Source organism: Arachis stenosperma, chromosome 3 (genome assembly GCF_014773155.1).
Source record: "Arachis stenosperma cultivar V10309 chromosome 3, arast.V10309.gnm1.PFL2, whole genome shotgun sequence".
Lineage (NCBI taxonomy): Eukaryota > Viridiplantae > Streptophyta > Magnoliopsida > Fabales > Fabaceae > Arachis > Arachis stenosperma.
In genome coordinates, this window is record NC_080379.1 from 170,447,298 (window position 1) to 170,474,296 (window position 26,999).

The following is a 26,999-nucleotide window of genomic DNA, read 5'->3' on the forward strand; positions in this document are numbered from 1 at the left end:
GAGGGGTGCTTTGTGTAACAGCGACGACGTCGGCAATTGCAAAGCTTTTGACAGGGAGGAGTTGACGGGAGGGTAACAGCCACGACGACATCTATAAAGTGGCTGCAGGGCGATGATTGTGACGGCAATGAGGTGAGCGAGAAAAGCGAAATGGACGAGCTTGCGCAGGCGAAGGGAAGGGGACGACGGCGGAGAGGGAGAATACGGCGGCTGGGTAGGAGGAGAGCAAGGCTGGAAGACGGCTAGGAGAGGAAGAAAGATGATTTCAGAAGGGAGAGGGTTATGCGTTTAGGTTGGATTTAGGATTGGGACTGGGATAGTGGGCTTGGCTTTCTCTTCTTTTTTTTTGTCTCAGGTGTTAAACGACGCCGTTTCTGAAACAAATGACAAAATCGGACCTTTAAAAAATCCGGCCGATTCATCGGTTAACCGTCGATTTAGCCTATTTTTTATCAGTTTTTTGCAGAACGGTTTTGGAGAACAACTGGACCGGCCAGATGATCGGTTCTCAGTCAAACCAGCCGGTCTGGTTTGATTTTCATAACCTTGATATTTACTAAGGTTAGGAGAACCGAATCAGTCACTATTCTATCGAGTGATTGGTTCAATGATTTAATTGTTCAATTAGGATCAAAATGTAGTTAAACCAATTTAATTAAATATACAATAAAATTATTAAAAAATTAATTATTTTTAAGCTAATAAAATTTAAAATTTTACAATTTTATATAATAAATTATTTTTTTATATAAACAACTTTAAACATCAAAGTTTATAAGTCACAAAAAAAACATCAAAGTTTATAACAAAAAAAAAATTCAAAACGTACATAAATAACAAACACATATTCTATTTCCAAAAGAAACAACACTAAACAAATAAATTTTCAACTAAATAAAGACATTACTCATCAAAAATCATAATCATCATTAAGTGTTCCACTGTTTTCATCATAAAATACACGTTCAAGATTCAACAGAGTTAATCAAAATGAACTTATCATTATTTTTGACAATTATATCAAACATAATTTATTATGTCTAACCACTAAAATTTAGAATCCAAAATAGTAAAATACAGTAATTTAAAATCATTATAATTAACAAAGTAAAAAAATTAAATTAAATTCTTGGCGAAGAGTCTACGGTAGAAGAGTTCACTGCAGTAGAGAGGGATGTTCGCACTTCGCAATGTGAGAGAGAGAGGCGGACTTGATGAGGACAGAAATGACGATGCTAACAGCAGCTTCGAACTGACCTTCTGGCGACGCGAGGAGAAAAGCACACCTTCGAGAAGCGAGGATGGCAACCGCTGGTTGTCACCGCTGGCGCCAATAATGATGGGGCTGATGGTGTTTCAGTGGCTTGTTGGCTTTGCTTCTTTGATGCGTTGTGATTGTGAGAGAGAAGGGGGAAGGTTTTGTTGGGTTTTTTTCTTAGTTATATCAAAACGATGTTGTTTTTATTTGGATTAGTGAACCGAAAGTTTTAAAAATCGAATAAGTTCAATTAGTTTATCGGTCAACTATCGGTCGACTAATTTTTTTATTGATTTTTTGTAGAGTGACTCTTGACATCAACCAGACCAATTAGAGGACCGATTTTTGGTTAATTTAGTCGAACTAATCGGTTTGATCCGGTTTTTAGAACTATGATATTTACTATTATTAGTTTATTATTTTTCTTCTTGTCAATCTGTCACTCGTTTGAAATCTAATGATATACCCATTGATGCATTTTAAATGACGTGCTCTTTCAATGTCTAAAATAATAGTATTTATTTACTTATTGAAATTTGATATAAGTTTTACTAATAAAGTAATAAAAGTTTTGTTTGAACAGTTCTTAGCAAGATTTTTTGATATAATTCTCAATGTAATCGGTTTAGCAATGATAATTTTTTTAACTAGAATGAGACCCGTACGATGTGCGGGACGGTTAATTAATAATAGTATATAATAAATATTAAAAATTGTTATGTTTTGTAGAAATAAATTAAATATGTGTAAATTAAAGTTAAATTTAAAAGGTGTTTTATTTTAAATAATTTGTAGTATAAAAAATTTGGATGTTAAAGTTGTACAAAGTGACATTTTTATTTGGTGGTTTGATTTTTGCATTTGTTTTAGTTGATGGACTTAGTCATCTTATGTGGCGCTCGTCTTCTTTTTTTTTTTGGTTGTTAGAGTTGGTGCTTTCTTCTTTTTGTAGTAGGTTCTTGCGAAGACATGTTCTTTATGAATTGTTGAGTTTGATGTATTTTCTATTGTATTATTTTGTTCTATCTTTGTATGTATGTTCTTTTTTCGAAGATGTGTCTTGAATTTGTATGGTTTTCCTTCTCCTTAATCTCTAGATCGGGTGGTGCTTCAATGTCATTATTTTTCTAAAATATCATTAGATTTGAAACTGTTGTGCCCAATAAGTTTTTTGCGTCGCCATCAAATAGTATAAAAGTTAACACTTTGATCTAAAACCTTTAATTGAATTCTGAACCTAAAATAAGTATTGGGCTAGCAACTAATAATTTGATAGATGAGATTATAAAAAGTATATAAAGTTACCTTATTGTTGGATATTGTGGTGTTTGATTACATGTGCCACAAATGTAGTTGTTTCTTTTTTTTATATGCTTTCTTCTGACACTTTTTACATTTAACATAGTTTCATCTTAATTTGTCATCAATTTCGTTTATAGTTGCTAAAATTGTGAAGTATATAGTATTTGAGTAAGTATGAATGTATGATGCATGTTGTGATTTTTTTTGTCATACCCCATCATCAGATTCTCATTGCATGGCCATTAGATCTTGGATAGTTATTCGATTTCTAATCGTTCTACTCTGAAAGAATGATGCTCTATTGAGTAAGTTTGAGATGTGCAGTTCAAAAATAAATTTTATGTGCTAAATTTGATGTTAGGTGAAGGAATAGTAATAAAAGACTTATATATGTAGTTTAAATGGTATGGAATTTAAATACTTATAACGTAAAATTTATTATGATTAATAATATTATTATGAGATTTGTAATATGGATGTTTATTACCTTTAGTGAGTTATTTATAAAAATTAATAAATTAATTGTTGCGGTTATAAATTTATTGTATTGTTTATAACGGTAATATATAATAAATATAGGAATATGAATTCAATGTATATAGAGGTTACAAATTTATTGGATTCTATTTTTTAGTTTTTTATTTGTATATATTTTTTTTACTGATTTAAAAATAATAGTTGATTTGGCAAGAATTGAGTAGTTAATTCTAAAATTGTGCCAAATAATAATTATTCTAAAGTTGGCAATGCAATTGCATAGTCAATAGCCTAAACTTATGGAGTTGCGGTCAACATAATTATTGTAATAATTATATATTTAGATTTGTATCCATGCATCTTATATGTACAAATATACGTAACAAAAGCTAAAAGTTAAACATTTTTAGTAAAAAAAAAGAAAATAGTTAATTAGTGTTTTGAGGTAAATATGCATGTATGATGCATCTTATATACTACGAATGTATCTAATATATGAAAATGTATGTCTAATATCATATATTTTTTGATTTCGTTTTGATACTCTTTTAATAAATTTGTTTTTTTTAGTTTTCAAATATTCTTTTTAAAATTTATATTGGTAAAATAAAATAGAATTTGTTTTTAATAATAAGTAAAAACTACAATAATAGTTCTTTGTACCTAGTGTTACTTTTAAAAATTAAAATGATTATTTTTTTTACCAAAGATACAGAGACTCGAACTTGCGACCAATATGGGAGACTATGCTATTTGAGGTATAACTCATGAGCAAAAATTAAAATGATTATAATAAACATAATTATAATAATAAAATATAATTTTTATTTTTTAAACTTTTAATTTTTGAATTAATTATTGCGGTTATAAATTTATTGTATTGTTTATAACGGTAAGATATAATAAATATAGGAATATGAATTCAATATATTTGAAGGTTACAAATTTATTGGATTCTATTTTTGAGTTTTTTATTTGTATATTTTATTTTTTTGCTGATTTGGAAAAAATAGTTGATTTGGCAAGAATTGAGTGATTGATTCTAAAGTTGTGCCAAGTAAGTAATATCGCTGACATAGCATTAGTAGGAGGAAAGAAATGTCTCAAAAATAATGTGGTGCTTGCTTATGTATCTACTTTTATATATATTAAGAATAGAAGAATAGATTAAATCTAAATCTAAATGTTTGCACCCATTTATGATATAGTATATAATTCTGAGCTTTCAATCTTAGTATTATATTTTTGTACATAGAGAGTTCACTCATACGAGTCCTTGCCAGGTCCTCAGCAGCACCTACGCGACGTTGTGACTTTGCGATCGAGTGACTGAAACCATAAATGACCGGAAGCGGAAGAAGAACCACTCGGAGCAGAGCCAGATCCTCCGCCGATCCTGACGGCGGAGACGACGATGCCTCACTCCGGGAAGCGAAGTTGAAGCTGAAGCGTCGGAGAGAGAGGAGCAAGTACGGAAGCACCATTCCGCTATTCAACAATCCGAACCTGAAGGTGGTGCTCCTTATCACCGTGGTGGCATTCTTCGTAATCTTGTTTCTGATCTTTCACCTTGTCAATTCCACCGCCGAACCCGAGCTCCCTCGCGCCGTAACGCCGCTTCCTGCCCCCAAGATTATGGACCTTCCTCAGGTGAAACTCTCGCTTAACATTATTCCCTCCATTATCTAATTGTTATTCTGAGTTTTTTTCCTCCATTTTTCTTAACTTTGTGATTCCGAAGATTGACGCGCGTGAATGATTTATTTTTTTTCGCGCTGCAGTTTCAAGGTGAACACAGGGAGAGTTTGTATTGGGGAACTTATCGTCCCCATCTTTATCTTGGAATTCGTGCCAGGTATCGTCTTTATTTGTTTTAGTAAATAGTTTCTGTAAAGAGTTTGGTTAAACAAGGTTGTTCGAGCTGACACGGAAGCGAGACTATTTTGGAGGCTAAATATAAGAATTGTGGGTAAAATGAGTGCCATGTCTGGCTTAGATTTTGTATTTAGGATACTGATATCAACGAAATTTGATTCTGCAAGCATTCTAAGCTTCTAACAATATATATTTTTGTTTGTTTGTTTGGTTGGTTGGTTATGTCAGGACTTCACAGTCTTTGATGGCTGGATTGATGTGGATTGGTGTGAAGGATGGAAGGTATCACTTGCGACATGTCTGCAAAGATGAGGATGATCTTGGCACTTATGGTTGGACAAAGCATGATGGCCGTGAATTCGGGCATCAGTTGCTGGCAGATCATGGCATGACTTTGGCTACTGAGTTTTTAAAATCAAAGGTGGGTGGCAGTGGTTACGGAGGGGATTGGGCAGTTCGAATTAGTGTGCACATCAATAAGTAAGTCATGTAATTGCTTTCAAATCACTTTCCACTATAAGTGTTAAGGGTGGAAAAATTTTGTTAGTCGGTTTTTTTGGACAAAGTAGATACTAGCAATCCTGTTAAATCATTTTTGGCTTTTGGTCTGATTTTTCCTCCTAGAAGATGATAACATAAAATCTAACACTGATCTTAATTTCTGGTCCGAGTTGCTTTTTGTTTCCCAGTATGAGTCTCATATCTGTCTATTGATCTGTTATGGTGAACTTTATCTTGTGGTCCAATCTCAGGTCTGAGTGGAACGAGGAGTTTGGGAAAGGTGCCCAGCTTTTTTTCTATTTGGCTGATGAAGGTGGTAATGTTCTGGATCTAAGTAGAGAAAAGTTGAACATTCATGAGGATTCTTTGCTTGCATCTGGCTCTCGACTGGATATTGGAAATTGGCAGCTGCATTTAAAATCAACGGTAATGATAGGACATGGTGTTTTGGTTGAATATTCAAGATAATGTTGTTCGTACTACGACTTCTTGTTTTTGTGTTTATGGTTTTCTGGTTATAAATGTCCTACATTTCCTTTAAGCAGCACCTTGAAAGTGCGATTTTCTTCTTTGAAACAGTTTAGGAATAAGCTTGTGAATCTCCATATCTTGAATCATGCATATCACTTGAGCATAACAGCACCTCATGAAAGTTTACTATCCTTTTTCTTTGGACCTTTAATTTACCTTTATAATCCATTTGTGTTCTTGCCCTAATATATTACATTTAATTGTCAATTTGTCATTCTTTTGTTATCGTATGTATGCATCCAAGTAACCTGTTATTAACCGAATAATTTTTTTTTACAGGATGATTTAGAGCTGCATTATTCTGGATTTCGCACCCCTCACTTTCATAATTTATCTGATCTTGTTGAGGAAAATCTTGCATCACAAGTATGTTTAGGTGTTCCAGTTCAATTAATTTTGTTGTATAATTTTGGATTTTTTTTTTTTTTTTTTTGCTTTTGGTCTTTCCGTTGACGTTTCTGCTGCTGTGCATGTCATAGTAGATAAGAAACCATGCTCGATTACAGCTGTCTGACTCATCAGTTGATTCTCCAAATGTGTTAGTTTTTCAGGTAATATAAACATTTAATTACATATGCTCTTTGTGAGGTCCATTTGACAATTATAAATGTTTAAATTTAGTTTGTCTTACTCTTCAATACACGCACACACACTCTTACACACACATCTTTTTGCTGCAGATTATCGGTGGATTTCCTTTCACAACAGATATTGCACTTCTTTCTGGAACTGGTTCGGAAAGCTCAAGAGTAGACGAGCGTGTTAGTCAGTTAACAGGTTTTTTCCACTTCTATAAATTGTTTCTCAAAAACATGAAATGTAAATGCACTTAAATGAAGGTGAATAAATCTAGAAATTATTATGTTGTGAGAGTTGGTCATTGCTCTGAGCTGCTTGTGGATGGACATTAAGAGGGCTTATACAATTTTGTAACTAATATGTGCTAAATAATATTGAGGCTGAAATTTGAAAGATAATCATTTATGTCTCCTGTGCTTTTGAATTCATTTCTTTTGGCTTTTGGTTTGTCTCTTATGATTCTTTTGCTTTTAAATCTTAATACCTTTAAAGAGAAATTGGCTACTCTTTTCTGATGTAGATTTTTTAATCTTTTTTAAACAACAAAATTCAATCGCAGCTAGCTAAATCAGTGTGTAATTTTTTGTTTGTTTGTTTTTCTCTGCTCAATCTTAGGCACCTCATTGACCAGTCAACTGAATGATAAGAAACAAGCATTTGACAAAAAGTTTGAAGATGTTTTCAGTTTGGCTGAGAAGGTACTAATTTCATTGTCCTTTTCCTTATTCAATTTTTATTTCACTTTATGATTTTCCATAATTTCTTCTCTTCTCAAGGGGGGAAATGTTTGAATCTCAAGTCTTCCCCTTTCTCTCTCAAGATAGGAGAAGTTGTTTGAATCCCAAGTTATCTTTGATTCCAGGTGGATTCAGAATCCATATCTGTTGGTAAGGCTGCTGTAGGGAACTTGTTAGGTGGCATTGGTTACTTTTATGGGCAGTCAGTAATTGCAATTCCAAGAACCCTCAATGTAAGTTACTTTTGTTTATTATTTGTTAGTCCTTATTGAAAAGTATTTACCCCATAGTGCCATATAACACGGCTTGTGGTTATACTAAATATGGACATCTTCACGTTTTATCTTTTCCATAGGTAAATTGATTTTAAGCAGAAAACTGTTTTGGTGTCAGTTGATAATCTATACCAATTTACCTTTCTTTACCCTTTTCCTTGTTATCTTCTCATCCTAACAGCAGATTTGCTATTCTTTTATTAATATGTGGGTGGTTTTAGTTTTCAGTCATAATGCTATCTTGTGCTTTTTGCTACAAGCAATTTGGAACTCGCACTTATGCTGTATGTTGTTTTCGTTTGCAGCTTGAAGAGCATGTTAAGTATGTATCATATTGGCCTGCTGAGCTTTATACAGCTGTACCAGGTCGATCTTCCTTTCCAAGAGGATTTTTATGGGATGAAGGCTTTCATCAACTTCTAATCTGGTTAGTTTCTCATCCTAGTAACATCCTTATCTCAACCATAATCATCATATCTATTTGTTTTGCTTGAATTTCTACTCAGAAAAAAGTACTGTATTTTCTGGATTGTTCAAGACTTATGGGTTTCAAATAATAAAAGATTGTCTATTATATGTATGCTTTCTTTGCACTTATGCACATCAACTAGGCGTTGGGATATTCATATTTCGTTGGATATCATTGGACACTGGTTAGATTTGATGAATGTTGATGGATGGATACCTCGTGAACAAATTCTGGGAGCCGAAGCGCGAAGGTACTACAACACATTTTCTATAAATTGCTGCATTCATTTTTAGCTTTTAGCTCCCCAAGTGACAAATTCTTCTGATCTTGCAGTCGGGTCCCAGAGGAATTTGTTCCGCAGCATCCAACAAATGGAAATCCTCCAACTCTGTTTTTAGCATTGAATGGTACTTCTGTTGATTGTTATTTCTATGTTTCTCTTTTTCCGTAACCTTTTCATTTCAATCTTATTGTTACAATCATGTTCCCATTGTGTTCAATCAATCATTAACTCCCCAGTCTGATTTTCCTTTTGTTGGGGAATGATAATGAGAAAGTTCCTGTGTGGTTTTGTCTCTGCAATGCCCACTTATCCTTACAACTCCTTTTGATTTGCTTGTTCTTTAAGTAGGGAATCATGCATAATTGTGCTGGGTTACCGAAAATGTTTGTGAATAATTAGTTTATGGAGAGTGGAGACCAAGCTGGACAAATGCAATTATCTCTGTAAACCTCACTTTAGGTCATAAGCATGACTAACATTGATTTGATGATGTTGAATGCATGTTAATCACAGGGCCTGCCAGAAAGAAATTATTATGGTTGTGATGCTATTTTTATTACTTGCGCTGCTTACAAACTTATTCTGTAAAATAACTGAAAATATATCCGTCAGAATGAAGCTAGGGTTATTATATCATATATTCATATGGTACATGAAGATTCTGTAGACTCTGAAAAATTTATTTGTCCTGTCTTATATGAAGTTGTGATCATGACATATTCTTTTTGTTCCTGATTAATTAGTCTGCTCATCTCTATTGCCTTTGAAATATCCCTTTTGTATTATGTGCTAAACAAAGTGGTTAAAAATCTGTTTTGTTTTCCATCAGATATAGTTAACGGATTGAAGACCAACAAGTTTAATGCAAAGGATAGAAGTGATATATCTCTGTTCCTAGAGCGTGCCTTTGTTAGATTGGAAGCATGGTTCCAATGGTTTAATACAACTCAGTCAGGTATATTATAAATCTAATGCCATGTGTGCTTCAGTGCTGAGATGAGTTAGTTTCTTCCTCACCTAGTTTTGGGTTATCATCTCTTTAATACAGGGAATCAGATGGGCAGCTACTACTGGCATGGACGGGACAATAAAACAATACGAGAATTGAATCCCAAGGTTCTGACCTGTTTAGTATATTTAATTTTTAGGGTATATTTGGTTGGCAGTAAAAGTGAATTGCAAATTTTTATGAAATGAGTTCATGTATAAAATAACACATACAGTTCATCTCAAAAAATTTCACCCTATTTTAACCCACCAATTAAAATACTATGCATTTTTTCTGGACTCATCTGCACTTCCGGATTTAAACTATACATACGCAGGTGACTTGAGTAGAACAGTCATGAGCAAACTGAAAGTGGAAACTATTGTTGGCACAGCCACAATTGAGTTTTATTAGATTTTTATTGTAACATGACATGAACCTACTTAAAGCATAGATCTAAAAACAGTTTTGGCCATTTGTGCTTAATTTATATTACGGTGGTTCTACCATCTGTTTTGACAAGCAAAATAGGATTCATTTTTCTGGATGATGTTTATTATTAATAGAAACTGAGAAGTCATATCTGACATGCATTGAATGTGTCTGAAACCTTAATTATTGCATGAATATACATTGCATTATGTCCAAGTATCACATTACATTCATTCTGGCATCTTCAGACACTGTCCTCAGGATTGGATGATTATCCACGTGCTTCCCACCCAAGTGAAGATGAGCGCCACTTGGATCTTAGGTGTTGGATGTCACTTGCAGCAGATTGCATGCATTCCATTGAAGAGCTGTTAGATAAGGAAACCAAACCTAGTAAGGTATAATTTAGAAACAAATTTATCATTATGTGGGAATGCATTATATTTATATACTTTTTATACAAATTAGGGGAAATGTAGATAACTGAATTGTTGAAGCTTAAATCACCCAATTTAACTGACATTTTAAATGAAATGGTGCAGAATTATGGTTCTACAGCTAAGTTGCTATCAGATCTTGAGTTAATAAACCAGGTATTACCTGTGTTCTCCATCTTGCTTGATATTTCATTATGCATCTCTGCAAGAAGGTGAGGAATAAAGATAAAAGAAAATAACCGCATACCCGTAACAGAAATTAGAAATCTTGTGGAAAATATGATGTTCAAAAAGGAAACTTGATTCCTTCCTTACACTACTTTATAAAAATTTCCCATTGTCCTTACATATTAGAAAACACGGTTTCTCTTTGCTTCTTTGTACTATATAAATAACCAAAGTATGTCATTTGAGTGAAGCCTAATCATGCTCCTTTTATGCCTTCTCCACACACTCCATGGTGTCATGACCATTGAGATTTTCAATTTTGCTTCTTCTGTGTAGCAGTCCAAGGATGATTGTCTTTTTATCATAAGATTGTGTGCTGATACTAGAGTCATTTCATGTCTACCATAATTATTCATTCACATGCCTAATTTGTGCTTCATGTACATACAGATGCATTTTGATGTTGCATATGGTGCGTACTTTGATTTTGGAAATCATACAGAGAAGGTATACTGTCAAACTTACGCAAGATTTGCGATGCTTGTGTCCCCATGCCTGAGAATGTGATTTTCTTTGCATGCTTAACCACGATAGGTTCAACTTAAATGGAAAGAAGTGGCGGTTGGACATAATCAAGCTGCACGCGAGCTTGTCCGGGAAGTTTTGGAGAGACCCAAGTTGAGATTTGTTCCCCACATTGGTTATGTGAGTTTATTCCCGCTCATGACAAGGATCATTCCATCAGTAAGTAGCATTTCCACATTTCGAAGTTATTCCTTGTCTGAATGATTCCACAATTAGATTCATATTATAATTCGGTACTGTCTTGTTCAGGGATCATGGATTCTGGAAAAGCAGCTTGAACTCATTTCAAATCGAAGCCTCTTGTGGACTGACTATGGACTACGTTCTCTTGCCAAAACAAGGTCCATAACCATTGCTCTGATGAATATTTGATTTGAGTGATTTTAGTCCCTATAAAGTACTCTTTTTTATGATCCCTATAAATTTTTCTTTAGTCCTGACTTAGTATGATAATGTGATACATCTTTGCCACGTCAATATTTTTTCTTACCATGTCTACACTTGATCAAAACCAAAAACTCATTTAAACCTTCAATTATTCTAGTTACCTTGTTTAGCACTTGATGATTCTAGTGAACCAAAAACTATATTATGTTTTGTGTCACAGTTCCATGTACATGAAACGCAACACAGAGCATGATGCTCCATATTGGAGAGGTACAATTTGGATAAACATGAATTACAGAATTCTTTCAGCACTCCACCATTACTCGAAAGGTAATTCTGGACAGGCAAAAAAGAAAGTAGCAAAATTTTCAATTTATTAACTTATGTTAGCCCCCAACCCCTAAAAATCTCATTCGTTCCTGAAACTAATCTTTGGGTTGAATTTTATCTCAGAGAATGGCCCTTATCAGGACAGAGCTAAAGCTATCTACGAAGAATTGAGAAGCAATTTAATTAGGTATTGTTCTAGTGTATTTGGTGCTTTTGGAATCTTATCTTTGATATTAGTTTATAAGAATTACATCTTTCCCATCTCACTGCAGAAATATAGTACGCAATTATCGACAGAGTGGATATCTGTGGGAACAGTATGATCAGGTTAAGGGTAAGGGAAAAGGGGTACACCCATTTACGGGTTGGACATCACTTGTGACATTAATCATGGCAGAAGCTTATGAAAAGATTTAGGCAAGCAGCAGAGATTACATGCAGCAACACAGATCAAATGTGCTCGGTTTTCTTACTGGCCGCCTTCTCTCACCGCAAGATTGTTAGTCACCAAAGGCTCCAAGAGATGTGGCGCACGCTGTTGTATTTGAATATTGACCTTCGTAGATTCTAGAAAATGTTTTTTAAGTTTTTAATACCTAGGTCCGAATGTGATTGGTGAAAACCATAAAGCAAGATGCCAATAAACTCATGTAAGGTTAAACTCTTCCTGAAACATTTTTCTTTTGCCTTTTTCTTTTGTCGTAAGTTAAACTCACCAATACCTTCTTACCAACTATTAATATCTTCAAAAGCAATGTTTTAAATGTTAAACCATTTTTTAAATATTTTAGAGACCAAATCAGAGTTTATTTCTGAAAATGGCTATACACGTTTATGTAAATGTCAACAAAAATGAATGTAAAATAAGTGAATCGATAAATTCAAATGCATATTCTTTCCAAGACAAAGTTCTAGATTTGTTTTGACAATTTTTTTCACTATAGACGATTATTTTTATGAGAACAAAATCAATGAATAAAGATGTAGACCAATAAATGCCTAAAGCGTCCATTTAAATTAAATGGATCTAACATTTTAAATATCATTATATAGTATAAAAGATCATTGATTTCTTATTGTGGGTATGCCTAAAATGAGCTCAACATTTATGTGCTTATTAAATATATCATATTTATATAGATTATTAGATTTTATTAGATTAAAATTAAAGACTAATATAAAAAAAATATTGATAAACTCTAATAAATACAGAATATCATAATACATAAATAAATGCTTTAAATGACAATACTTTAATACACAATATTTTAAATGGCAACAAAATCTTTTATTTTTAAATAATTAAATATAAAATACATAAATACAAAATATCTGTATTTTTTATTTATTAAAATTAATTATTATACAAAAAAATTTTATAATATTAAAAAATCATATTAAAATGATATTTTAAACTGTAACATAAAAATATAAAATAATTAAAATTTTATTTTATATTACTTGATAAATAATTAGATTATTATATTCAAAATTTATTAATTAACTATTTTTATTAAAATATCATAAGAATTTTCGAATAGCGAACTTTAGCCCTGATTAAAATATCATAAGAATTTTCGAATAGCGAACAAGGCAAACGATGCCCAATTTACTTCCATGATTTACCAACGATGTCTTTGTTCAGCTATAACAGATGGACAGAAACAAAATACAAGCAAAACCAGCACTATCATTTAGAAGTATACATAGGAAGCTCAGAATGAATTCCCATTTTCAGTTGCTGTATCCTCAGCCATCATAATTTCCATATCCCTTATATCTCGCTTCAGAACACTGCCAAGTCTTCCTATGGCCTCCGTCTGCTGCTGCAAAACCTGCCCGCAGAAAAGTAGCCAAACTATTACATTAAATTCTTTGAATTTAATATTTTCGAACTTTCTTTTTATATTTGTGCATGGAGATCCAAATTTTAAAGCATAAATCTCAGTTTCATCACAACTTACCTCCTGCAGGTCAGCAAGACTTTGATCATGAATCTTGGCTGATCCTGGAAGATAAACAGAGCCACCAAATCCCATCGAGTTTGCCTGAACACGAGATACTGTTAGAAGGTTTTGTACCCTTCTAGACAGATCAGCTCCAGATCCTCTCAGCTGAAAAGATATTAGCTCAACTTCAGCCATGAATTAATCATTCCAAGACACTCTTATATGTAACATTTACTCACATTCCATTCAAAAGTATTTCTATGGCTGCAAAACAGTAAATCAAAGGACACAGACCTGCCGGGTAATTGTGGCTAATTTCTCAGCGAGTTCAGCTTCTCCTTTTGTCAGGGGGATGCGACAGCCTTTCCCCTCCAATGCCTCCACTATTCTCATGACCTTATATTAGATACATGAGCAAATAAATTAATGAAATATCAAACAATATATATATACATATATACACACACACAATGCAAGGTGATAAAATTCATCAATATGATTATCAGCAACAAATTAACCAAGTCCTACTGAAGGCATACAATTGGAGAGGTGAGGAAGAGTAGGGGTAAACAAAATAAACCCATTTTACAATCTACAGAACAATTCCTTTTCACAAAAAGGAGCCCTTACTCTTAAAAGGCGCCGCTGGAGAATTTGTTCCTTCTGTTTCATTCTTTGAGTCCGAGGAAGAGTCTCAGCTTGAAAATGTCTTTGGAGCTGCAAAATGCATTAGATAATTCAGAATAGTCAAAACGTGATTAATATAAAAATCAGTATTACTACAGTACCACTTTAACATTGAACATGGAAAAGCAGAGAAAGAGAAAGAGCAATACCATTTTAACGTTGCTTTGGGTTATACGTAATCTCTCTGCGTCTGAAACAATGACTTCATCTTGGATCTGCACAACAATGTGAATCAGATATGTATGAACTTCTCATGCATAAAAGGTTCTAATGCTAGCACCAATGTTCATGTGTTAACAAATGTTATGATTCGTTTTGTTAAGAAAAAAACCCAACATATAATAGACAATCATCCATATTCCAAAAAAGGTTCAGATACTCAAAGTATGAACGTTATTCTAACAGTTCAACCCTCAAGATAAAAAAATTACAGTAACTTACATTCACTAGAAGCTTAAAATTAAAAGGGCTTACCTTAAGGCGTTGTGAAAGATCCTTAAAACCCTGAACAAGTTGGGGCCACAGGCGTTCTCTATCAGCACTTTCCATTCCCTCAAGCTTCCCCATAGCCTCAGCCCACATGATCTGGCAGTATAAACTATTCTCCATAATTAGACAAGCGGTGGCACAAAGATAACAGCTTGATACATTCCATTACAGACCAAAAACTAACTATTAGAGTCAGTCTGGTATCCCATTAAATTTCAGGGTGTTCATTCCTATCTTCGCCATAATGTTGAAGAGGAAACCAAACTGAGCTCAAGAGTACTTAGAGGAACTGAGGAAATAGCACAGATTTCAAGAAGGGACTTACGTCTGAAACACCAGCAGGCTTAACCCTAAACTGTGGATCCGTTACACTGAACAACAAATGCTGCAGAACAAACACAATGGACTAAAATTAAGATGAACCAGCCCAGCTCTTGGAATTTGAAATGAACAATACAAGATCAAATCCCACAAGTGAAAGGGGGGAAATTGCGATTTTCTCAATTTCTTAACTTAGGGGTAAAAATTTTGAGAATAGTGAGGGAAATACCTTAAAAGCATACTTAAGATTTGTAGGTTCATCCTTGTAAGAATCAACGATTGTCTAAGCGAACAATACAATAAAAACAATCAGGATGAATCAAATGAAACACACAAATTAAGTTGTTTTTTTTCCCATAAAAATAAAAAAAAGAGGGGCTATGTTATGTTACTTGAATATCCCGATCGGCGAGAGAGAAGGGAACAGGAGCCACATTGGCCATCTGGGTAGTCAACTGAGCATTCGGAAATGGTGTAGGCTGTGCCGGTGTTTGTGGCTGCGGTGCTCCAAAATTGGACTGAAAACCGAACCCAGTGGAAGCCGGTTGCTGAAACAGCGAAGGTGTCTGCTGCTGTGGTTGAGAGGAAAAAGGGGTTGAGAATAGCGAAGAGCCGAATCCGGTAGCGAATGAAGGCGTGGAAGGAGTTCCAAACGCAGGGGTTGAAGACGGGGTACCGAAGACTGGGGCAGAAGAAGGGGTACCGAAGACTGGGGCAGAAGAAGGAGTTCCGAACGCTGGGGTTGAGGAAGGTGCACCGAATGCAGGTGTTGAATTTGGGGTGCCGAATGCAGGAGAAGAAGCCCCGAACATTTTGGTTGCTGATAATCTAAGAGATCGATGGGTAACGAAGTAGTTGTTGTGGCGGTGTCTGAATTCGGAGGGAAAATATGTCCTTTCCCAGTTGGAGTTGAATTCGCACTCCAAGTGTTCGACGAAAAGAGTGAGAGAGTAAAGAGAGTGTTTGAGAGTCTGCACTTTGTTTGAACGGACTCCAACGGCGCCAACAAATTAGTGCGAGTTTTCTTTCCTCTCTCCTCACACCGTCACGCGCAGTCGCGCATACCCCAAATAAAAAACAACTACGAAAAAAAAAAACACAAAAAAACAAAACTCAAAAAGTATGAGATTAGTGACTAGTGACTACTCACTAGGTAGTATCCATGGTTAACGTAGATTTATTGTTTTCTTTATCATTTACATAGTAAACAATAATTTTGCCAACATGAAAAAAATTGAGAAAGGGTTTTTACTTTTTAATTTTAATATGGAGAGGAGATTGAAGTATTTCCGCGTTATGGAGAACATACGTGCTTTACCTGAACGTGGTGTCAGAGACAAACTAATCGGACGGAGCGAGTTAATTGAAGAAACTCGGACGGTCCAATTTAAGAAACACAAATCGAACCGACCGATTTATGTGATTCTCGCCACGTGTCACGTGTTCCTTTCTCCCTAGAACGGTGTCCCTTAAATCAACATACTTTCTTTCAACATCAATTCACTCTTTCCGAGTCACTTTTACATCCCTACTAGCAGTTTCATTTTCTCTCTTCTTTTTCAGCCTCCAAAACTCTTTTTTCTTTTAGTTGTATGTAAGAAAATTTACAATGTCAAAAAAACAAAAATATAAAAATGTTGATCGTTCTAAATTTTATATTATGTATTATCTCAGTTATTTTGATTATGTATTGTATTTTTTAATTTTTTTATATTTTAGAATTATTATTATTATTGTTAAAAATTTAAGAATATATATTTAAATGAAGTAAATATTATATGTTATAGAATTATTGTTAGAAATTGAATTTAGAAATATGTAGGCTAAGAAATTGTTATTATCGTTAGAAATTAGAAATATATAATTAAAAAAAATATATATTTAGATGTAGTTAGTTAGTGAACATTTTAATTAATGATAATATTTAAGTTAGAGTAATGTGTTAGATTAGTAAAAATACATGTTTAAAATTTTTTGTAATAATTTTAAAAATTATAATTAATAATGACGTTAAATTGTTGTATAATTTTTGGAAATAGGTTTAGGAATTTTGAGTAATAATTAGGTGGGTTTTGTAAGATATATATTTTTGTTCCAGTAATAATTTTTTGTTTGTTATTAAATTTTTAATTGACATAAATATATTAGTGTAGTTGAGGGTTTAATAAAATGAAACATTATTAGTTAAATTGGAATTGAATTTATTTATTAGTTATTATTAGTAGTAAGGTAGTTTGTTGTTACTTGTTAGTGATATAAGAATTATCTATGACTAAACAAATAAATAATTATGTAATTCAATGCTCAATTGAAAATAGAATGAGTGAATTATATATAATAATAATATCGTAATTTTTAGCAGTTAATTAAATTTAGCAGTTAAATTAATTATTTAAAACTTTAGTAAATTGGATTTAGTAAAATCATTTGTTTAAACTGGATTTAATAAAATTATCTATAATAGTGGTGTGATTTCAATTATTATGTCTTATTTAGTAATTGTTGATGATTTGACTAATAATTTGATATGTTTTTGTAGAGTTTATGAAATTTGACATGTGATTGTCCATTGCTTCCGGATCGGTACAATAATAGGGTGGAGGAGCATTTACGATTTACTGGTTTTTATCATGTTTCCCAAATTGAAATAGTTCAATGTCAGAAAATACTAGTAAATGCTCTAGTCAAAAGGCACACATACTTTTTACCTTTCAGTTGGTGAATGTGCTGTGACACTGGAAGATGTGGCTGTTATTCTTTGTCTTCCAACAGACGGTCTTCCAGTTACAAGGATGACTATGAGTAATTTTAAAGTTTTAGAGGTGGAGTGTTTGCACCGATATGCCACGTCAATCACATTTAGTGCCATAGTGCCGTCATCTTGGTCTTCGTCTCCATCTAGACCAACAATTTCGTAATTGCTTTCAAACTCTTTCTCACGGTCACTGTTGTAATCTTTCCGTTCAATATTTCGGTCGGTTTCAGATTGTTCGAATTCAATATACACTTCAATGAATGATATCTGAGCGTGACTTTCAATGTACATTGAAAATATCTCTTACATGCTTGCTTCATCAGTTACATATTTGGTTTGAAATTGAATGAAACTACCAAATACCGGCATGGGATATCTGTATAAAATACATGATATTTTCCTTGACAACTCAGAACCTATCTTCTCGCAAATAACAGCTTTTAGTTCTTCGAATGATATTGTGAATGGAATAATAATATCTAACGGATTTTCACAAATAAATTTTACTTCTTCAACTGTTTGTAACAAAATTTGATCGAAATAATATACTCTTAATAAGACTCTATCATCCATTTTTCTCAGTCACATGAATAAACTTCACATTCAAAATTTTTTTTATACGAAAGAACAGAGATAAATAGATGGAAAAGTTGAGAGAAGAAGACGACGAATAAGAACAATCAGATGTGATCTCAGTACTCCAATACGAATTACACACACTTATATAGAATTTAAAAAATATATTATAATTAAATCGGACCCCGCGATTACATTTAGCGAATTTAAAAATTTTTTTTAACTAAAATCGGACGACCCGATTTAATTTTTTAAAATAAAAAATATAACAATAAGCTAATCAGACGGCCTGATTGGCCAAGGCAAAAATTAAAATTTTTTCTCTTATATAAATTAAATTGTCCAATTTAATAGACCAAATTTTTCTTACAAAAAATTGAGTGGTACAATTTGTGCTATCAAATTTTAGAAAAAATTGTCCTATATCTATATATAACACTCTCGTATTCTATATCAACGTATAACACACATAATACTAGCATATCTAAAATAATGAGCCTCTTACTTGGCTCTGGTCACCAAAAAATAATTGAGAAAGGGTTTATCTATTCTCTGTGGTTCTGTATACGTGTTAAGAATATTTTTTTTGACATTTTGATATACTAAATATTATAAAAATTTTAAAAAAATTATTATATTTTTAAAATATCTCTTTGGAATAAAAGTTAACCAAATTCATTGAGTTCAATTTCTGTTGGTTAAAAAACTTCTACAATGTCAAAGCGGTATAATTTTGTGATCAATTTCTATTGGTTAATTCTGTGAGTAGAAATTATACTAATAGTACATGTTAATTAAATAAAAATTTCATGTACAAATTAAAAATTAATTATTAAATTAGTTATTAATTATTTATATATAAATATATATAATGTTTAACAAAACAAATATTATGTGTTATGTTTATATAAAAAAATTAATTATTAAATTAATTATTATATATTTATATATAAATATATATATAATATTTAATTTATTTTTAATATATATTTTATATTTTAATATATATTTTATAAGAGTGTCTGAATTGATAATCTTTTTTTTGTATTATGATGTATATTTTATATGAATAATTTAATAATTAATTTTTTGTGTGTGTAAAATATAATTATAATTAAATTAATTTATATTAAAATTCAATTATAAATTCATATTTTAAAATAATATTTTAATTAAATCTTTTGTAAAATACTAAATTAGTTTCTTGTGTTTGAATTTAATCTTATTTTAGTCTTTAAAATTTAAAGTGTTTTATTTAAATTTAAAAAAAAATATTTAACTTTAATATAATTCTACCGTAAATTTAAAATTAAATAACAGAATATTTTATGTGACAGTAGTGCAAAAATAAAATCGATAATTGAAAAAAAATGTATAAGTTCAAAAGATACAAAATTAACAGCGGATGCATTTTTGTAAATTGCTAGCTTTGGTTTAAACACATGGAGAACAACAACAACAACAAAGCCTTGTCCCACTAAGTGGGGTCGGCTACATGAATCAAGCGACGCCATTGTGCTCTGTCATGTATCATGTCTACAGAGAGACCGTTTACATGTAGATCTCGTTTGACCACCTCATGGATGGTCTTCTTAGGTCTTCCTCTGCCTTTCGCCCTTTGTCCATCTTCCATCTCATCCACCCTCCTGACTGGATGTTCTATCGGTCTTCTTCTCAGATGTCTAAACCACCTGAGACGCGATTCAACCATCTTTTCCACAATGGGTGCTACTCCAACTCTCTCCCTTATATCTTCATTCCTTATTTTATCCAATCGCGTATAACCACTCATCCATCTCAACATCTTCATCTCTGCCACACTCAGCTTATGTTCGTGCTCCCCTTTAGCCGCCCAACACTCCGTACCATACAGCATAGCCGGTCATATGGCGGTGCGATAGAATTTACCTTTAAGTTTTAAAGGCACTTTTTTGTCGCATATAAAACCAGATGCACTCCGCCATTTTGACCAACCTGCTTGGATCCTATGATTTACATCCTGTTCAATCTCTCCATTATCCTGTATGATACACCCAAGATACTTAAAACTTTTAACTTTTCTTAGGATGTTTTCTCCAATCTTCACCTCTATATTAGGGTTTTCCCTTCTCAAACTGAACTTACATTCCATATATTCCGTCTTGCTACGGCTTATGCGCAGACCATACACTTCTAAAGCTTCTCTCTATAACTCCAACTTCTTATTTAGGTCTTCCCTTGACTCTCCCATAAGGACGATATCATCGGCAAACAGCATGCACCATGGCACAGGCTCTTGGATGTGCTCTGTGAGTACTTCCAAGACTAATGTGAAAAGGTATGGACTTAAGGATGATCCCTGGTGTAATCCTATACCAATAGGGAATTCCTCCGTCACACCACCTTGAGTCTTCACACTAGTTGTGGCCCCATCATACATGTCTTTAATTGCCCGAATATATGCGATCCTTACTCTCCTCTTTTCTAAAACCTTCCATAAGACCTCCCTTGGTACCCTATCATACGCTTTTTCCAAATCAATAAACACCATATGTAGATCCCTTTTATTACTACGATACCTCTCCATCATCCTTCTTAATAGGTATATCGCTTCAGTGGTGGATCTTCCTGGCATAAATCCAAATTGGTTCTCTGTTACTTTGTCTCTTTTCTCAACCTCCGTTCTATCACCCTTTCCCATAACTTCATAGTATGACTCATAAGCTTAATCCCTCTATAATTTCCGCAACTTTGTATATCCCCCTTATTCTTGTAGATAGGTACCAAGGTACTCTTTCTCCACTCATCAGGCATCTTCTTTGACCTTAAAATCTCATGGAGAACATTGTTGAAAATATGTTTTTCGCGAGAAAGTTCCCGGCGGCAAGAAGAACACTCCTCTCGGCAACCAAAAAAGTTGGTTATGACTTATGAGTTTTTCAAATTTGAAAACTAACATTCGTTAATTATTTAACTTTAACTTCACCACAGGACTACATTAAAACTAAATAAAACTTTTTAAATTTAAGTAAAATATTTTAAACTTTAGAAACCAAAATAGAATTAAACACAAACGTAACGGACCAATTTAATACTTTATCCAATATATTAAAAGTCAGAACACAATTTACACTCGTATCAAATTATAGTATATAACCATCTCATAATATACAGTTATACACGACTTGGAAAATGAAGCCATCAGTGGTCACTAGATGAATGGAAATACTCCATCATACATCATAGACACAAGGGGGGAAAGACATCATCATAGAACTAACAGAGCCAAGGAACAGTAGTAAATTAGAATCTGATAATTATCCTGAATTAGAGTTAAACAAGACTGATGGTTCTCCATGACTCACTTCAAGGTCTCTTTTTTCATGCCTTGACTGTTACACTGCACAAGCATAACCCAGATGGTTTGATCTCACTTGTTTGCCACTCCGATCCAGGGGCTGCATTTGGATCATACAACAAAGTTTTGCATGTAGGTTCCTCCTCCAGTGAGAACAGCAAGAGTTTACCATCAAGAATTCCGAACCGGAAACCGATACTGGAGCTCCCAGTCAAAGGTAGAGGCTCCATTTTCCATGTATTGTCCTCTGAATTGAAGATTGCCAACTTCCTCTGATTCTTCCACTCCATACAGAACAGCTTCTTTCCCAGTACTGCATGAGCAGTCACCATGACACAACCATTTTTCATCTCACACCAACTGTGCCTTTCAGGATTGTAAACATCAACAAATTTTGAGTTTCCAATTGTAAAACTCGACCTCCCACCCATCACGTAGAGCTTCCCCTCGAATCCACACGCGAAGCAACCTCGTCTCGGCCGACGAAGGCTCTCAATCAATGTCCACTTGTCAGTTTCTGAATCATAGACCTCCACACTGGAGAGGCTGTCGCCATCTACTCCGTTGCCTCCAACAGCGTACACCAAGCCGTTGACCTCAGCGCAAGCAAAGTCATATCGAGCCACATTCATGTTTGATAACCTGCTCCAACTGCAATTGCAATTGCAAACTTTTAACATTGATATACAGATATCAAACAGCCTTATCAATTACAAAGTTATATGCTTTTGAAATTTTAGAATGAACGAAGATTTTTAAGACTTAGATCACACAATCCAAACCCATTCTAAGGTGTCATGTTCCTACTTTCTAGTTTTTACCAGTTTGATGAAACAGTCCAAAAATCATGATTTGTCTTGCAATAACTCAACAATGCAGCAGGATTTTGACATGTGTAGAAAGTTGCCAATACTAAAAGATAAGTTGCAGCTGAAATACAAACCTGTTGACACAAGAATTGTATTGGTAAACCTCTGCTGAGGCAGTGGCAGTTCCATCAATAACTGAATAGCCAGCCATGACAAGTAGCTTCCCATTAACAACCACCACCCCAAATCCAGCCTTTGTTGGACCAGGCATTGGTGGAAGAGATCGACGATTCTGACCCTCACAATCCATTACCTCCCAATGGCTTCCTTTCCCTTCTTTATCTGCAGTTAACAGGAAAAGCCATTCCTCAACCAAGCCAGCCAATTTTCTTACCATTATGAATTCTTTGCTCTGAATGAAACACCTCCATCTCTTACAAACACCGGCCATAGCCGGGAGGTCCGAATGAGGCACAAGTGCTAAGCAATACTTGGAAACATCATCAGGCAGCCGAGGTAGAATCGAGCTATCATCATCCTTATCCGATAACTCAGAGAGCACAGAATGCTTGCTCTTAGAAAGTGTTTGATTTTCCTTATTGGGTAAATTAGAAAAACATATATTCGGTTCTGTGAACCACTTCTTACCAGCAATGCATCCAGGCATTTTTGAAATGATCATTAACACATTCAGATATAATATTACCATGAACAGAAATTTTGTCCGCAACTGTGACTAATCAACTAAATAGTGTAAAAACTGTATAACTGAGTAGAGCACCAAACTATAGGAACTCAAAATACTCTTCACCCATGGGGATTCTACAAGACCAAGGCATACAAGATGTGGAAGAACGAACAACATGAGCAGTATAAGAAGATGATTTTCTGTGCTTTATCCACTCTGACTCAAGTTCCATAACAGAATTTGTGTTACTACAATAAGCTACCTGACTTGTATTATTCCCTTTATATCTTAAGCTGCCAAAGTGAAATCTTCCCTCACACATTGCCCAGATATCTACATATTATGCCAAAAGAAAAGATTATTACATTTCAAAATTAACATTAGAAATTCATGAACTTGACAAAATATAGGGCTACATCTGCATAGGCATACCACAGTAGGCCATAGAACTTGCCAAGAGTTAGCCTAGCCACCATTAGCTTCCATTCTCTTCAAGTCATCCATAACTACTGAAAGGATCATATATAAAAAGAATGAATAACAAAAACGGAGTGAACATATACATATTCAATTGCAAAAGTTCAATCCTGAAAAAACAAAAAAAATGACTCCTTTTACATAAACATCTCTGGACAAGGATCTGCATAAAATATCCTGATCTTCTAACACCATAACTAACAGCAAACTAAAATAAATACTAATATCTAACATAGCTAAACAATTCAGAAATTAAAGAGATGAGCCTAAAGAGGAATTTTGGTAAGAAATTTTATTCCTGTTGAACCCAAAGCAGGGTTGATTAAGGCATACATGTGACAAAATCACGCAAAACCGTTTTACTTTCTTTTCTATTTCTATTCTGTAGGTATGAATTATCCAAGAAATTATCCATTCACAAATATTGAGCTTTACAAAACCACAGCAGAAGTTGCAGTAGCCAACTGATCTGAAATTGTGGCAGAATTAAATTTAACTTAATGGTTACAAAATTCAGCTGTGTTTTTGGAGAAAACAAAGTCAACAACAAGAGAATCAAATAAAAACAAAAGGAAAAATGCATCCTAGAAGACTATAAATGACCTTAACGATTACAATTCACATAAATTGCAGCTGTAAGGAACAAAATTGCCAGTAACAACCAAAATGACCAAAAGGAACGGCAATCCAAAAACAAAACAAGAATTGGTGGTTCCAATGATCTTAGAAGCAAAACAAATATTCAAACAGCGAGTAATCTTGACAAGTAGTAGTATCAGAAACAAACTACAGAAGTATTGGTGGATCTATATAGCAGAGAAAAGGAAATAATTACAATAGCACTAAATGAATAAATAAAAGAATGCAATGAAAGGAGAGGAACTTACAAATGAGAAGGAATTGTGAAAGTTTATGGAAATGATGAGAAAGAGAGAAAAAGAATGTGTTGCGATATGGTGGAAGTGTAAGAAGCAGCAAAGGGGAATTTATAGGATTTAGGATTTGGTAACCGAGACAGGATAACACTGACACAATCCAACCACGTCACTGCTTGTTTTTCACGAACAACAACAATTTGATATGCTAAGTAATTGATGATTACTAGTATTCTTAATCACAACACAAGATAACGTGTTACAAACTTTTTTTTTATTATCCACGCCTTCCCTCTAACAACATTATCTACAACTTCTTATTATGAACAATAACAGTTGAAAGTTTCAACTAAATTATGGTACATAATCTTAAATTAGATTAGATTAGATGTATAGATGTCTTTTTATTAGAATTGTAATGAGCATGATGTGTGATAAGTGATAACCGCTAATGTGGTTCGCGTGTTTGAGCTGTTATGTGCCTCATGTGCACTGTATCATATCTATCTTATTCTCTTATCCTGTTATGCGCTATCCACCTTTTTCTTTTTATTATTTTTTATTACGGTTTTACCCTTGTTCATGCAACACTTTTCTTTTTGGCGCAAAAGAGCAACACTTGTGTTTATATAATTTTATTAGAGTAAAATATCGTTGACGAAATTAGCTTTTGGATCGGTATGACAGTATGTATTACAGCTCAGCCTGATGTGTTTAAGCTGACTCTTGGAAATAAATAACTTCTGACTCTAAGATTTTATAGATTTTTGCCAAATTCTATGGGATGTAGAGTTTCTTTTATAAAATTGTACATGTATGTTTTGTTTTCTAGATGAACACTTATTTCGCCATGTATAAATTAAATTCAATCATCATTTAAAATATAATTCAATCAACACTATGAACACTTATTTTCATATATTTTTAATATATAATTTATATTTTATATGCAAGATTAATAATTAATTTTTATTTACACATAATTTGATTATTTTAAAATTTTTATCATTTTGTGAAAAAAAATTTAAATGTCAATATTTTAAAGAATAATCTTATAATTATTATTTTTGTCCAGTAATTAGTTAATAATATTTAAAAGTACATAAAAGCTCTACATCCATTTATTTCATCCAAGCAATCCAAGTAACTTTAATCAGACGCACTTTCACAACTTTCTTACGCGTTTGTTATAGACGCGTCTCAGATAACGTAAACCTTGTTCTCTTCTCGCGTTTTCCTTCTTCTTCTTCTTTTTCTTCTCCTTCTTCTTCTTCTTCTTCTTTTTCTTCTTCTTCAACCTAATAAAATTTGTCGTTCTCCTCTATTTGCGTTTTTCTTCTCTGCTCGCATTCTTCATTATTGATCTGCATTGAATTCAACGTAATAAGCTCTATCGTTCTTCTTCTTCGATCTACACTTCTGAATGAAAATAATGAATGATTCAACTTCAAATCAGTTGAATAAGATTATTACGTTGAGACAGCTAGAAAATTATTGCTGCATGCTATCACAATAATCTTAAACATTGAACAAAGTAAAAGAAGACCACCGAACCGAACAACATTTATTTGGTGAATTAAAATCACAAAGGCCACCGAACCGAACAATGTTCATGTAGTGAATAAATGGTGATCAACTTTCAATCAACAAGAATAGTATTTATCCTCCTCTTCCTCCTCCTCCTTCTTCTTTCAAATTCGCTCTTCTTCCTTCTTCTTTCGTTATAATCATCACCAACAATTTCTTATTCTTCTTCTTCTTCCTTCTTCTTTTGTTATAATTATCACCAACAACACCAACATTTTTCTCGGTTAAGTGGAGTTGCTCATTTTGATTCACTTGATTGTTAATGTATTCAGTTGAGTCCTTGTGTAGCAAAAATATTTTTCTTACTGATTGAATATTTATCATGTTTTATTCAGCACATGATTGGTGTTTGGTTCAATGGTGTTGGTCATTTCGGTTCACCTAATTGTTATGTGTTCAGTTTACTTCTTTTGCATAGAAAAATGCTATTCTTGATGATTAAATGTTTATGATGTTTTATTCAGCACATGAATGTTGCTCGGTTAAGTGGAGTTGCTCATTTTGATTTACTTGATTGGTAGTGTGTTCAATTGAGTCCTTGTGCATGTAGAAATATTTTTTTTTATGATTAAATATTTATGACGTTTTATTCAGCACATAAATGATGTTCGGTTCAGTGGAGTTGGTCATTTCGGTTCATTTCTGTTCTGCACAATTTAAAATTCTTCCTCCTCACCTTCTACTGCTTCTTCACTAGGGAGAGAAAGAGTAAAAGACAAAAAAAATACAATAGCAATAACAACAAAAGAATGAAGATAAGGAGAAAACACATGAAGAAGAAGGAACGCGAAAAAGAAGGAGGAGAATGAAGAGGAGGAGGAAGGCGAATCTCTGT

At 33.4% G+C, this 26,999-nt stretch overlaps 3 protein-coding genes across 3 annotated transcripts; 1 reads left to right on the forward strand and 2 right to left on the reverse strand.

Moving 5' to 3' along the window:
* The first annotated feature begins 4,296 nt into the window (after window positions 1–4,296).
* Window positions 4,297–12,368, forward strand: LOC130969373 (mannosyl-oligosaccharide glucosidase GCS1). The gene is made up of 22 exons (XM_057895055.1): window positions 4,297–4,687; window positions 4,819–4,892; window positions 5,141–5,392; window positions 5,665–5,839; window positions 6,224–6,310; window positions 6,427–6,495; window positions 6,625–6,721; window positions 7,139–7,221; window positions 7,386–7,493; window positions 7,841–7,962; window positions 8,147–8,254; window positions 8,338–8,411; window positions 9,117–9,242; window positions 9,336–9,403; window positions 9,956–10,105; window positions 10,250–10,300; window positions 10,763–10,819; window positions 10,907–11,056; window positions 11,147–11,238; window positions 11,505–11,614; window positions 11,738–11,801; window positions 11,887–12,368. Exons 1-22 carry the CDS (start codon window positions 4,379–4,381, stop codon window positions 12,029–12,031), a joined length of 2,571 nt encoding a protein of 856 aa, XP_057751038.1. The 5' UTR covers window positions 4,297–4,378; the 3' UTR covers window positions 12,032–12,368.
* An 828-nt stretch (window positions 12,369–13,196) lies between these two features.
* On the reverse strand, window positions 13,197–16,114 carry LOC130969428 (nuclear pore complex protein NUP54). Its single transcript, XM_057895137.1, has 9 exons — window positions 15,453–16,114; window positions 15,290–15,343; window positions 15,065–15,124; window positions 14,725–14,835; window positions 14,400–14,465; window positions 14,194–14,280; window positions 13,858–13,959; window positions 13,579–13,728; window positions 13,197–13,449 (listed from the first exon to the last, which is right to left on the reverse strand). Exons 1-9 carry the CDS (start codon window positions 15,870–15,872, stop codon window positions 13,330–13,332), a joined length of 1,170 nt encoding a protein of 389 aa, XP_057751120.1. The 5' UTR covers window positions 15,873–16,114; the 3' UTR covers window positions 13,197–13,329.
* A 5,334-nt stretch (window positions 16,115–21,448) lies between these two features.
* LOC130969166 (F-box/kelch-repeat protein At1g67480) lies at window positions 21,449–23,324 on the reverse strand. Its single transcript, XM_057894785.1, has 2 exons — window positions 22,672–23,324; window positions 21,449–22,379 (listed from the first exon to the last, which is right to left on the reverse strand). The coding sequence occupies exons 1-2, from the start codon at window positions 23,244–23,246 to the stop codon at window positions 21,752–21,754; spliced, it is 1,203 nt and encodes a 400-aa protein (XP_057750768.1). The 5' UTR covers window positions 23,247–23,324; the 3' UTR covers window positions 21,449–21,751.
* Between the last annotated feature and the right edge of the window lie 3,675 nt (window positions 23,325–26,999).

Excerpts from the sequence above, each read along its gene's own strand:
- LOC130969373 (XM_057895055.1), top strand. The coding sequence starts at position 4,379 with ATGACCGGAAGCGGAAGAAGAACCACTCGGAGCAGAGCCAGATCCTCC. Across the intron at positions 6,311-6,426 it reads AGGAAAATCTTGCATCACAA|ATAAGAAACCATGCTCGATT; the intron begins GTATGTTTAGGT and ends ATGTCATAGTAG. Across the intron at positions 10,301-10,762 it reads ATCTTGAGTTAATAAACCAG|ATGCATTTTGATGTTGCATA; the intron begins GTATTACCTGTG and ends ATGTACATACAG.
- LOC130969428 (XM_057895137.1), bottom strand. The coding sequence starts at position 15,872 with ATGTTCGGGGCTTCTTCTCCTGCATTCGGCACCCCAAATTCAACACCT. Across the intron at positions 15,125-15,289 it reads ATCTTAAGTATGCTTTTAAG|CATTTGTTGTTCAGTGTAAC; the intron begins GTATTTCCCTCA and ends TTTGTTCTGCAG. Across the intron at positions 13,960-14,193 it reads TCCAGCGGCGCCTTTTAAGA|GTCATGAGAATAGTGGAGGC; the intron begins GTAAGGGCTCCT and ends ATCTAATATAAG.
- LOC130969166 (XM_057894785.1), bottom strand. The coding sequence starts at position 23,246 with ATGGTAATATTATATCTGAATGTGTTAATGATCATTTCAAAAATGCCT. Across the intron at positions 22,380-22,671 it reads TACAATTCTTGTGTCAACAG|TTGGAGCAGGTTATCAAACA; the intron begins GTTTGTATTTCA and ends TTGCAATTGCAG.